We start from the raw sequence: 13,450 nt of genomic DNA, 5'->3' as shown, positions 1-13,450 counted from the left end.
TAATTACCACATCTACCAGCAGGGGCTAACTGGATCATACTAAAGGTAAACCATGACTTGGAAAAACTCTCTAGTATTATCAAATGTATCTCTTAAATAGAACTAAGAACTCTTTGTCAAGATACCAGTGTCTGTACTAGTCTGGGATTTCAATATTAACTAAAACATTTTTACCAAAATTCTTCCAAAGCTCCACTAACTTATCTATTCTATCCACATTTTATAGCTCCAGACTCTTAATTTCAACAAAATGGTTGATACTTACAAAAAACACTAATAAGAACTCCAATAAGAGGTAATACTTTTAAAGCATTACCTCTTGATATAATTTTATTTTGTTTAAGGTTTAATATTAAATAATACAATAAAAAAATCCAAAGCTGTTGAAAGAGTTATGTTAAGTTGTTAAAAAAACAGTTTGCACCTTGCACACTGTATAATAATTTTTTGCTGTCTGTCTTCTCTGTCAGAGGAGGAGGGCTCTATCCAGGACGTAGGAGGAGCCATGGTTAGTCAAATATGCTAGTCATGATAGCACCAGCTCGTAAAGTACAGCACAGCTGCCTCTCTCTCACCTCTTCAAAGCTCATAGCACAGAATGCCCCTGAGGCTACTGCTTACGGAGACAACAAGACAGAGCAGCAAGGAAAGGGGTGGGCCAGGAAACAGACCCTCAAATGAAGCAAGTCTGACTTGCTTTTTCACCGTCACACTCAGAGAGCTGCATGCTGTCTACAGGTGCTCCACAATCACTGGACAATCTGTGGGACTGATAACAAAAACAGCTAATTTAAAGGATACTTCGACAAATCTGGGAAGAATTTGGGAAGCATTTTGGAATGCTTTAATTAGCATTTTGGACAAAGACGTTTGTTTTTCCTCAATGGGATATACCAGGAGTGGAATCTAACAGTACTACTCCCTTTGGCTGCATGTGGATGGTATTGTTCAAGTCGAACCAGAGGAAAGGACTGTGTGAATTGAATCTTTGGAGTGAGTAGCTGCTATGCTTGGGGCAACAAACTTGTGGGGTGGCTAGGGAAAGGACAAAAGGAAGGGGGAGGGGAAGAGGCAGTCGGGTCTGGCTCCATTCTCTGGGGTGAAATGCCTTCAACATAAGGCTTTGTTGAAGAGTGCCGCAGAGGAGTGTTTAGAACCACTTCAGTTTTGAACTGCCAAAAGAAAAAGCACATTAAAGAGATCTTTGTCTCCTTGAAGGCAAGACCATCTTGCAGTTGCTAGCAATATGTCTGCTGCACATGCTTTGTTTTGCCCTGTTGAATTGTGGATTGAGGAAAATCCTCTTATTGTGTAGTCTCGCCTAACTGCCACCCTATAATGCGCCTTTGTTTCTCATTGAGATGTACAAAATCACTGTTCAGATGGAGGCTTTGACCCAGACATGGACTGGTAGTGCCAGCAACAAAAATTCCTCTCTGCAGCTATATAACATCACCCACTGCCCAAAGAATGACAACTTCAAATATCCACTCTACAGCATAGTGTTTAGCGTTGTATTCATGTTGGGACTCATCACCAATGTTGCAGCCATGTACATTTTTACTTGTTCACTGAAACTGCGTAATGAGACTACCACTTATATGATGAATCTTGTGATTTCTGATTTATTATTTGTGCTCACACTCCCTTTGAGGGTCTTTTACTTCATCCAGCAGAACTGGCCATTTGGCAGCCTGCTCTGCCAGCTCTCCGTCTCACTCTTTTACACCAACATGTACGGGAGCATCCTGTTCCTAACATGCATCAGCGTGGACCGTTTCCTCGCCATCGTTCACCCCTTCCGTTCAAGAGGGCTCCGGACCAAACGCAATGCAAAAATTGTGTGTGCTGCTGTTTGGGTTCTAGTGCTGTCTGGAAGTCTTCCGACAGGCTTCATGCTGAACAGTACTAACAAGCAAAAAAACAACACGATAGCCTGCTTCGAGAACTTCTCCTCAAATCAGTGGAAGAGCCATCTCTCAAAGGTAGTGATCTTCATAGAGACAGTGGGATTCCTTATTCCCTTGATACTGAACGTGGTTTGCTCCGCTATGGTGCTCCAAACTTTGAGGAGGCCACAGACCGTTAGTCGGGGAGGGAAGCTGAACAAGAAAAAGATCTTGAGGATGATCATTGTCCACCTCTCCATCTTCTGCTTTTGTTTCATCCCCTACAACGTCAACCTTGTCTTCTATTCACTTGTGCGGACAAAAACTTTGGAGGGCTGTGCAGTAGAATCAGTGGTTCGGACGATCTATCCGATTGCTCTGTGTATTGCTGTGTCCAACTGCTGTTTCGACCCCATCGTCTACTATTTCACGTCAGAGACGATACAAAACTCCATTAGGAGGAAATCTCAGATGAACCGTTCCTTTGATGTCAAGTTCTCTGAGGCCTTGCAGTCAGAGACGAGCTCCTCTCTTCAGTTCAGCCTGAGGTCCATAAAGAACAAGATGCTCCACAATGAGTCTAATGTATAAGGACAAGTATTGGACACAAGGGTGTAAAGAAACTGAATCCACAAAAAGCATTTTGCAGTGGATGAAATGTGGCATAAAACATGTGAATATGCCCTAATTTGTTTTGTTAATATCTCTCAGGGCAGTAATTACACAACACCCTTTTAAAGAGATTTACCTCCCTCTTAAAGTCATCCTTCAGTCCAGTACTGGGAACACACCTGTTGTCAATAGAATTAGATCCAAACATTTGGAATACTTAACTGTGGAGTAAGAATAAAACAAATATACTGTAAATCAACTGGAACTTGATTAAAGTAGACCAGTACCTCTAATTATATGTGAATGTACTTTCATTTCCATAATGGTAGGTGAATGTGAAAATAACATACTAGGATATAACCACTATTTAATTAAACCCACAAACAAAATAGAATAATGCCATTTTATGCACTGCCACATTGACTGGCTGAAGTGTCATAGTATAAACAAGTTGAAAACTTTTGTTGGCACTTTATATAATACTGTACATTAACTTTGCACTGACATTGATACTGTCATAATGCACAGTTTTTTTTTTTTTTTTTCTGTTACAAACTTCACTTGATAATAAAGTTTTACAATTATAGGTAGAGGTGTTTTATCATTGCTCCTTCTCCCTGTGTAATTTCCATTCAAAAAGTACAATATAGTCAATATATTGCAGTTGCAAAGTTTAAAAATCATCTTTAAATATTCAGCAGTTACTGTTTAAACTCTTAATATCTATATGCCTCCGTAAATGTACTGTCACATTGATAAAAAAGATGAAGTTCTCTCTGTGTTGTTTGCCATTTCATTTGGCTAATATTGAGAAACAAAAAACAAAAAACAAAACTTTAGTCTTTCGAATAAATGCATTGTAAAAACAACATTTAAACCACTCAAAGTGTCAGTAACTGAATAGTGAATCAGATCTACTTCATTCACTTTGATGTGAGCTGCGTTCAAGAACCAACTGTGCTTTTTCAGAATACTTTTTTGCTTTGCATTGTTATAAATAGGTCATCTGCTGCAGGCAAAACTAAACTGAGGTTTGGGGTAAATGAGGTTGAGAAATATCTTTGTAACTGCACAATTTATGACATGACAACACAGTGCTAGATTTGACAGGAATTGTTAACATCCAATCATGACCAAAATCCTCCCCTATAAACATGCCTGTAAAAGTCTGCATTAAGGTGTTGCTATATCTGTAAAGGGAGATCCACAGCTCTTAAACTATTGGCACAACAGACACGTCAGCTCACCCACACCCATTGTGTTGCCACGCCATCCACAGTTAATCTAGTTTAGGACTTGAAAAACAAAGAATTGGAGGGAAAGAAAAAAAGTTTAGGGGAAAAAAAGTCTAATGAGAAGTACTGACTTCACTCTTACCCATGTCAAATCCAACTGTTTGCACTTAGTCATGCAAAGCATGTAGTGTTTTGGCTTCAATAGCACTGAACATGAATGGATCAAATTTTATGAATGTGTCCTCCACAAAATTCAAAACTAGTGAATTACTTTTGGGTTTTAAAGTTACAGATTCTTCTAATATTATATTTTGTTACACTAATATTTTAATACTTTGTTACATTCTTGACTAAACTTTATTCATCCTACATAAACATCTTATTGGTAAATTTTCCAATAAGGTCAAAAAGGTAGTTATAGTCTAGTCTCTGAACCTGTAGTTGGTCCACCAATTACTAAGATCACATTTTATATTTATGATTGTTTCAGACAATTGAACATTTTGGCAAGAAAGTTGCCCATGTTACACTTAACACATTTTGAATGCATTTTTAAGTAAATCTTTAGGTAATTAGCTAAAGCAAAGATCTAAATATAGAAAACATCCTCAGTGAGCAGTGTGTTAGTTCCCAATTATCAAACTGAAATCCTGATTTATTTTCACTTCCTCAAGCTCCTCTTGTTTCAGCATGCATGTAGGTGAATGTCATAAAAAACGTGCTGATCATTTTTCTCCAAATAAAAAAACAAACAAAACAAACAAAAAAACATCAACAACAACAAAAAAGACAACATTTTTTTGTATTATGACAGTACTTTTATGTAAATTATTCAGATTTTATCTCCAAATTTTAATTGTTGTAGTTATGTAAATTATTAAGATTTTATATCAAAATTTTAATTGTTGTAGGGTATTATTTTTTTTTAACTGAAATAAAAATTATAACAGAAAACAAGCTTAATTTTAAAATATGTTCTTGACAGCTGTTCTGAGACCCACCAATATGTACATTTGCATGGTTGTGTACTGGTTTCACTTGATTTTGCATCATTTCTTTTCAGCAGCTTGTCATTCTGGCACTAAGGATGGAGCTGATGTGCTTTTGATAAATACCAGATTAGATCTCCAAACTTTAAACAAGCTTTACACACCAATTTTTTCCCCCGCTGCTCAACCCTGCACAAACACAGCATCTGAAACCCAGCACGCCACCTCAAGCTCCACTTTAAAACTTCAACACAGGCTTGTTTACTTTTTCGCACCTTTGACTGATTCATTTCCTGATGTTGTGAGAGGAAGGGGGCACACCTGGGCACACAACAGGGCACACCTGTTGTCAATGGAATTATATCCAAACATTTGGAATACTTAACTGTAGAGTAAGAATAATACAAATATACTGTAAATCAACTGGAACTTGATTAAAGTAGACCAGTACCTCTAACTATATGTGAATGTACATACATTTCCATAATGGTAAATGAATGTGAAAATAACATACTAGGATATAACCACTATTTAATTAAACCCACAAACAAAATAGAATGATGCCATTTTATGCAATGCCACATTGACTGGCTGAAGTGTCATAGTATTAACAAGGTGAAAACTTTTGTTGGCACTTTATACAGGTCCTTCTCAAAAAATAAGCATATTGTGAAAAAGTTCATTATTTTCCATAATGTAATGATAAAAATTAAACTTTCATATATTTTAGATTCATTGCACAACAACTGAAATATTTCAGGTGTTTTATTATTTTAATACTGATGATTTTGGCATACAGCTCATGAAAACCCAAAATTCCTATCTCAAAAAATTAGCATATCATGAAAAGGTTCTCTAAACGAGCTATTAACCTAATCATCTGAATCAACTAATTAACTCTAAACACCTGCAAAAGATTCCTGAGGCTTTTAAAAACTCCCAGCCTGGTTCATTACTCAAAACCGCAATCATGGGTAAGACTGCCGACCTGACTGCTGTCCAGAAGGCCATCATTGACACCCTCAAGCGAGAGGGTAAGACACAGAAAGAAATTTCTGAACGACTAGGCTGTTCCCAGAGTGCTGTATCAAGGCACCTCAGTGGGAAGTCTGTGGGAAGGAAAAAGTGGTGGCACAAAAAACGCTGCACAACGAGAAGAGGTGACCGGACCCTGAGGAAGATTGTGGAGAAGGACAGATTCCAGACCTTGGGGGATCTGCGGAAGCAGTGGACTGAGTCTGGAGTAAAAACATCCAGAGCCACCGTGCACAGGCGTATGCAGGAAATGGGCTACAGAGAAGCAGCACTGGACTGTTGCTCAGTGGTCCAAAGTAATTTTTTCGGATGAAAGCAAATTTTGCATGTCATTCGGAAATCAAGGTGCCAGAGTCTGGAGGAAGACTGGGGAGAAGGAAATGCCAAAATGCCTGAAGTCCAGTGTCAGGTACCCACAGTCAGTGATGGTCTGGGGTGCCATGTCAGCTGCTGGTGTTGGTCCACTGTGTTTTATCAAGGGCAGGGTCAATGCAGCTAGCTATCAGGAGATTTTGGAGCACTTCATGCTTCCATCTGCTGAAAAGCTTTATGGAGATGAAGATTTCGTTTTTTCAGCACGACCTGGCACCTGCTCACAGTGCCAAAACCACTGGTAAATGGTTTACTGACCATGGTATTACTGTGCTCATTTGGCCTGTCAACTCTCCTGACCTGAACCCCATAGAGAATCTGTGGGATATTGTGAAGAGAAAGTTGAGAGACGCAAGACCCAACACTCTGGATGAGCTTAAGGCCGCTATCGAAGCATCCTGGGCCTCCATAACACCTCAGCAGTGCCACAGGCTGTGATTGCCTCCATGCCACGCCGCATTGAAGCAGTCATTTCTGCAAAAGGATTCCCGACCAAGTATTGAGTGCATAACTGAACATAATTATTTGAAGGTTGACTTTTTTTGTATTAAAAACACTTTTCTTTTATTTGGTCGGATGAAATATGCAAATTTTTTTGAGATAGAAATTTTGGGTTTTCATGAGCTGTATGCCAAAATCATCAGTATTAAAACAATAAAGACCTGAAATATTTCAGTTGGTGTGCAATGAATCTAAAATATATGAAAGTTTAATTTTTATCATTACATTATGGAAAATAATGAACTTTTTCACAATATGCTTATTTTTTGAGAAGGACCTGTATAATACTGTACATTAACTTTGCACTGACATTGATACTGTCATAATTCATAGGTTTTTTCTGTTACAAACTTCACTTGATAATAAAGTTTTACAATTATAGGTAGAGGTGTTTTATTATCGCTCCTTATCCCTGTGCAATTTCCATTCAAAAAGTACAATATAGTCAATATATTGCAGTTGCAAAGTTTAAATATCATCTTTAAATATTCAGCAGTTACTGTTTAAACTCTTAATGTCTATATGCCTCCGTAAATGTACTGTCACATTGAAAAAAAAGATGAAGTTCTCTCTGTGTTGTTAGCCATTTCATTTGGCTAATATTGAGAGAGAGAGAGAGAGAGAGAGAGAGAAAAACTTTAGTCTTTCGAATAAATGCATTGTAAGAACAACATTTCAACCACTCAAAGTGTCAGTAACTGAATAGTGAATCAGATGTACCAACTGAAGAACCAACTGTGCTTTTTCAGAATTCTTTTTTGCTTTGCATTGTTATAAATATGTCATCTGCTGCAGGCAAAACTAAACTGAGGTTTGGGGTAAATGAGGTTGAGAAATATCTTTGTAACCGCACAATTTATGACATGACAGCACAGCACTAAATTTGGCAGGAATTGTTAACATCCAATCCTGACCAAAATCCTCCCCTCTAAACATGCCTGTAAAAGTCTGCATTAAGGTGTTGCTATGTCTTGTAAAGGGAGATCCACAGCTCTTAAACTATTAGCACAACAGATACGTCAGCTCAACCACACCCATTGTGTTGCCGTGTCATCCACAGTTAATCTAGTTTAGCACTTGAAAAACAAAAAAAATGAGGAAATGAAAAAAAAGTTTAGGGAAAAAAAAGTCTAATGAACCCACGTCAAATCCAACTGTTTGCACTTAGTCATGCAAAGCACGTTGTGTTTTGGGTTCAATAGCACTGAACATGAATGGATCACATTTTATGAATGCGTCCTCCACAAAATTAAAAACTGGTGAATTACTTTTGGGTTTTTAAGTTAGATTCTTAGATTATTTAGATTCTTCTAATATTATATTTTGTTACACTAATATTTTAATACTTTGTTACATCCTTGACTAAACTTTATTCATCCTACATAAACATCTTATTGGTAAATTTTTCCAATAAGTTCAAAAAGGTAGATATAGTCTAGTCTCTGAACCTGTAGGTGGTCCACCAATTACTAAGATCACATTTTATATTTAAGATTGTTTCAAACAATTGAACATTTTGGCAAGAAAGTTGCCCATGCTACACTTAACACATTTTGAATGCATTTTTAAGTAAGTCTTTAGGTAATTAGCTAAAGCAAAGATCTAAATATAGAAAACATCCTCAGTGAGCAGTGTGTTAGTTCCCAATTATCAAAATGAAATCCTGATATATTTTCACTTCCTCAAGCTCCTCTTGTTTCAGCATGCATGTAGGTGAATGTCATAAAAACGTGCTGATAATTTTTTCACCAAATCAAAAAACAAAAACAAAAAATAAACAACAACAACAAAAAAGACAACAACATTTTTTCGTATTGTGACAGTAATTTCATGTAAATTATTCAGATTTTATCTCCAAATTTTAATTACCATAGTGTGAAAAATCACACTGTATTCCATCCATTTTTAAAGATTTTTTTGGTATTATTATTTTTTTTTAACTGAAATAAAAATTATAACAGAAAACAAGCTTAATTTAAAAATATGTTCTTGAGAGCTGTTCTGAGACACACCAATATGTACATTTGCATGGATGTGTACTGGTTTCACTTGATTTTGCATCATTTTTTTTTCAGCAGCTTGTCATTCTGGCACTAAGGATGGAGCTGGTGTGCTTTTGATAAATACCAGATTAGATCTCCAAACTTTAAACAAGCTTTACACACCATTTTTTCCCCCCTGCTGCTCAGCCCTGCACAAACACAGCATCTGAAACCCAGCACGCCACCTCAAGCTCCACTTCAAAACTTCAACACAGGCTTGTTTACTTTTTCGCACCTTTGACTGGTTAATTTCCTGATGTTGTGAGAGGGAGGGGTACATGGTCCAGAGAACTGAAGACAGTTTTAACTAGATTAAGATTACAGATATTATTTAGTCTGTTTAGTCAATCTGTTAGATTCTATTCTATCTGGATTTTATAATAGTTCATAAAAATGTTTATCTTCCATTTAAAGGAAAAGTTCACCTTTTTAAAGCAAAAGTGCCCAGAATTTCTGTCATTTATTCAACCCAGTATTAGTCTTTTGAATGTTTGGTCAGAGATTTTGGGGCAATCTTTGACAACAAGCTGACCTTCAAAGAACACATTGAGATGACTATAATGAAGGTTTTAATTGCAAAAGTTTGAGATATTGATTTTTACATACAGAACAGCTGCAGTCTCCACACCCTCGTACATAGCACTCAGCCTTATGAGTATACATCCCCTCCAGAAGGGTGAGGTCAGTAAGTAAGTGATGCCTCATGGTACCAGGCACAAAATCAATCAACCAGAACATTTTTGTTCACTGTTTCTTGCTGGTGGAGACAATCTGGGACACTGAATCCCTGACAATATTAAATAAACAGCTCAAAACTAATCTCTTCCGTCAGCACTTAACTGCATCCTGCTGAAAAAAAAAAAACTTCCTCTATGCTTTCAATGTACTCAGTATTCACTGAATGTATGAGCTAAGTTGAGTCTCCATTATTTGAATGTATGCAAACATGACTTGGATTTTAAGGACAAGTATAATGGTTTTTGGTAATTTTTGCAGTTTTTTTTTATGTTGCATCCCTAGAACACAAGACTGCAAAGAAGGAATAAGTCATAAAAAAACAAAGAGGCTAGTGTATATTTGTGAGTGACCTTCTGGCATTTTCAACATTAGCAGCACATTACAAGAGATGCTGTGAAGCACAGCAATTGTCCAGAAAATAGCTCTGCCATCATAACTGTTCTCAAATCCTGGTGTTTTTATTTTCCTTTGTTTTTAAATAGGAGATTAGCATGTTTATTGACATGTACTCATGATGAAACAGAACAGCTGAACATGCAAAACAGGAATCTGCTAAAGTTAAGTTAATTTTGGCAGCACATGTGACAGGAACTGCTCTCAAAACTGACTCAAGTATGCTAACCCAAAACGAGGCATGTTTTGAAAGCTTGTTTCCTGAGTTGAAGCATTGTGTTTTTTTTCCCTTTCAGACTTTTGACCGTGTTGCAGAATTCTTGTGTTTCTGGTGTCACTATTGCTAGCACTATTGCTATTTGTTGTATAAAAGCCCTTACAAAAAAAGTAAACTTCAAGTTAATTTTATTAAGTAAACTTAAAGAAAGTTAAAGTATATTTTTCAAGTATACTTTATGTAGTAAGTATACTAATATCAAATGTACTAGTAGTATATTTATACTCTTGTAATACTTCTTGGGACTAAATTGTCCCACATTTAGTTTATTAAAGCAGTGGTTCTCAACCTTTTTTACTCTTAGGCCTAAGGGCCCCCTCCTCTCCGAATCAATACTGCAACCCCCCCCCCCCCATTCTGTTCACAAAGTGTAATTAGTTTTCAATTCCATGTAATTATTAAAAACAAATTGAAGATAGATTTAAATATTAAACATACTTTAAAATAATGTCACTGGAGATATTCTTTACAACTTAAAAGTATATAAAGCTCAGTTATACAGCACTAGCAAATAAGCACAAGTCCACCTGCCATACCAAACAAGACAACAGGGAGATGCCAAAGGGCTGCAACTACTACGGATCCATTCATAATCGTTTAACACACCAAAATACAATTGAAAATATTGTCTCACCAATAAAGTTAAAGAAGTTACATATAAAGTTATTTATTTGATTTACCCAGTGAGACAAGTAGTCGCAAATTTTTTTAGAGATTAATTGAATAATTATGTATGGGAAATATCTTATAAACAAACTAAATTGGACTAATAATAAACCTAACATTACATTATTTAAAATTGAACTTAAGCATTACATTGAAGCCCTAAAATATCTAAGAAATAAAAAAGCAAAAAGGATGTATGAATCCTTTTTGAATCATTTTCTTAGGAAAATTTATTGTACGTTATCCCCTGTAGTTTTATTTTATTTTTTTCTCCTTCCTTTTTTTCTGTTTGTTCCTTTGATGCTATTATAAATGTAATTGATAATATTTATAATACCGTGATTCTCTCTCTCTCTCTCTCTCTCTGTGTGTGTGTGTGCAGGGATGTGCACAGACATTTTGAGGGGTTTTCAAGTTGAAAAAAAGGGCACCTCTCATATGTATTTATTTACATTTACATTTAATCATTTAGCAGACGCTTTTATCCAAAGCGACTTACAAATGAGAACAATAGAAGCAATCAGACCAATGAGAGAACAACAACAGTATACAAGTGCCATGACAAGTCTCGTAGCAAGGTTTTTTTTTTTTTTTTTTTTTTTTTTTTAAGAATAGGATAGGCAAGAAAAGAAAAGGTAAGTGCTAGTATTAGTTGGTCAAGTGCTGGCGAAAAATATGAGTCTTTAGATGTTTTTTGAAAATGAGTAAAGACTCGGATGTTCGAATTGAGATTGGGAGGTCATTCCACCAGCCGGGCACAGTCCAGGAAAAGGTCCATGACAGTGATTTTGAACCTCTTTGGGATGACACCACAAGGCGCTGTTCACTTGCAGAATGCAAGCTTCTGGAGGGTGCATAAGTTTGAACTAGTGAGTTTAGGTATATTGGTGCCGTGCCAGTGGTCGTCTTGTAGGCAAGCATCAGTACCTTGAATTTAATGCAGTGTAACCTGATGAGGAGAGGAGTAACGTGAGCTTTTTTTGGCTCATTGAAGACAACCCTCGCTGCTGCATTCTGGATCAGTTTTAGAGGCTTGATAGTACATGCGGGAAGGCCCGCCAGGAGAGCATTACAATAGTCCAGTCTGGAGAGAACAAAAGCTTGGACAAGAAGTTGGGTGGCTTGCTCTGACAGGAAGGGTCTAATCTTCCTAATGTTGTATTTACATTTACATTTTTTACATTTTAATCATTTAGCAGACGCTTTTATCCAAAGCGACTTACAAATGAGAACAGTAGAAACAATCAGATCAACAAGAGAACAACAACGGTATACAAGTGCTATGACAAGTCTCAGTTAGTCTAGTACAGAACATGTAGCCAGGGTTTTTTTTTTTTTTTTTTTTTTTTAAGAATATGATAGACAAGAAAAGGAAAAGGTAAGTACTAGTATTAGTTGGTTAAGTGCAGGCGAAAAAGATGAGTCTTTGGATGTTTTTTGAAAATGAGTAAAGACTGTTCGAATTGACAGCTGGGCGCAGTCCAGGAAAAAGTCTGTGAGAGTGATTTTGAACCTCTTTGGGATGACACCACAAGGCGTCGTTCACTTGCAGAGCGCAAACTTCTGGAGGGCGCATAAGATTGAACTAATGAGCTTAGGTATGTTGGCGCCGTGCCAGTGGTCGTCTTGTAGGCAAGCATCAGTACCTTGAATTTGTATAGGGCAAATCTGCAGGACCGGGTTGTTGTAGCAATATGGTCTGTGAAGCTTAACTGATGATCCATCACAACTCCTAGGTTTCTGGCTGTCCTGGAAGGAGTTATGGTTGACAAACCCAGCTGTATAGAGTAGTTGTGATTTAACCATGGGTTAGCTGGAACCACCAGCAGTTCCTTCTTCGTAAGGTTGAGCTGAAGGTGATGGTCATTCATCCAGCTTGAAATGTCACTCAGACAGGCTGCAATGCGAGAAGCTACCGTCGGATCATCTGGTTGGAACGAGAAGTAGAGTTGAGTGTCATCAGCATAGCAGTGATACGAAAAGCCATGCTTCTGAATGACAGATCCTAATGATGTCATGTAGATGGAGAAGAGAAGTGGTCCAAGTACTGATCCTTGAGGAACCCCAGTAGCAAGAAGTTGTGATTTAGAAACTTCACCCCTCCAAGACACCCTGAAGGATCTATCTGAAGGGTAGGACTTGAACCACAGGAGTGCGGTTCCAGAGATGCCCATCTTACTGAGGGTGCACAGTAGAATCTGGTGATTAACTGTGTCAAAAGCAGCAGACAGATCCAGCAAGATGAGTACCCGAGGATTTGGAAGCTGCTCTTGCCAGTCGCAGGGCTTCAGTAACCGAGAGCAGGGCAGTCTCAGTTCAATGTATTTTTTTTTCTGTATGCCTTGGTAAAGCGCTTTGAGATGTAACTTTTAAAGGTGCTATAGAAAATAAAGTTTATTATTATTATTATTATTATTTTGAAGCCAGATTGGTTGCTGTCCAGGAGGTTGTTCTGTACAAGAAACATGTAGAGTTGGTTGAACACAATTCGCTCAAGTGTCTTTGCAATGAGTGGAAGAAGGGATACTGGTCTGTAGTTTTCTAGAAGTGCTGGATTTAGGATGGTTTCTTAAGCAGTGGGCTTACCCAACCCAAGTATTAGTCGTTATGAAGTTATCATCCGTCTGCGGTGTGGAAATTTGGTCACTGATGGTTCTTGTGAGTCAATGAAGGAGGAGGTGGAGGTGGAGGTGGACTAAGA

General features: G+C 37.4%; 1 protein-coding gene across 1 annotated transcript; it reads left to right on the top strand.

Annotated features, from left to right (window-relative positions):
- Window positions 1-515: 515 nt before the first annotated feature.
- LOC109112604 (lysophosphatidic acid receptor 6-like) lies at window positions 516-3,091 on the top strand. Its single transcript, XM_019125489.2, has one exon. It carries the CDS (start codon window positions 1,362-1,364, stop codon window positions 2,478-2,480), a length of 1,119 nt encoding a protein of 372 aa, XP_018981034.2. The 5' UTR covers window positions 516-1,361; the 3' UTR covers window positions 2,481-3,091.
- Window positions 3,092-13,450: the final 10,359 nt, after the last annotated feature.

The sequence above is a fragment of the Cyprinus carpio genome, chromosome A15, assembly GCF_018340385.1.
Source record: "Cyprinus carpio isolate SPL01 chromosome A15, ASM1834038v1, whole genome shotgun sequence".
Classification (NCBI taxonomy): domain Eukaryota; kingdom Metazoa; phylum Chordata; class Actinopteri; order Cypriniformes; family Cyprinidae; genus Cyprinus; species Cyprinus carpio.
This window is presented reverse-complemented; position numbering and strand designations above follow the sequence as displayed.

Excerpts from the sequence above, each read along its gene's own strand:
- LOC109112604 (XM_019125489.2), top strand. The coding sequence starts at position 1,362 with ATGTACAAAATCACTGTTCAGATGGAGGCTTTGACCCAGACATGGACT.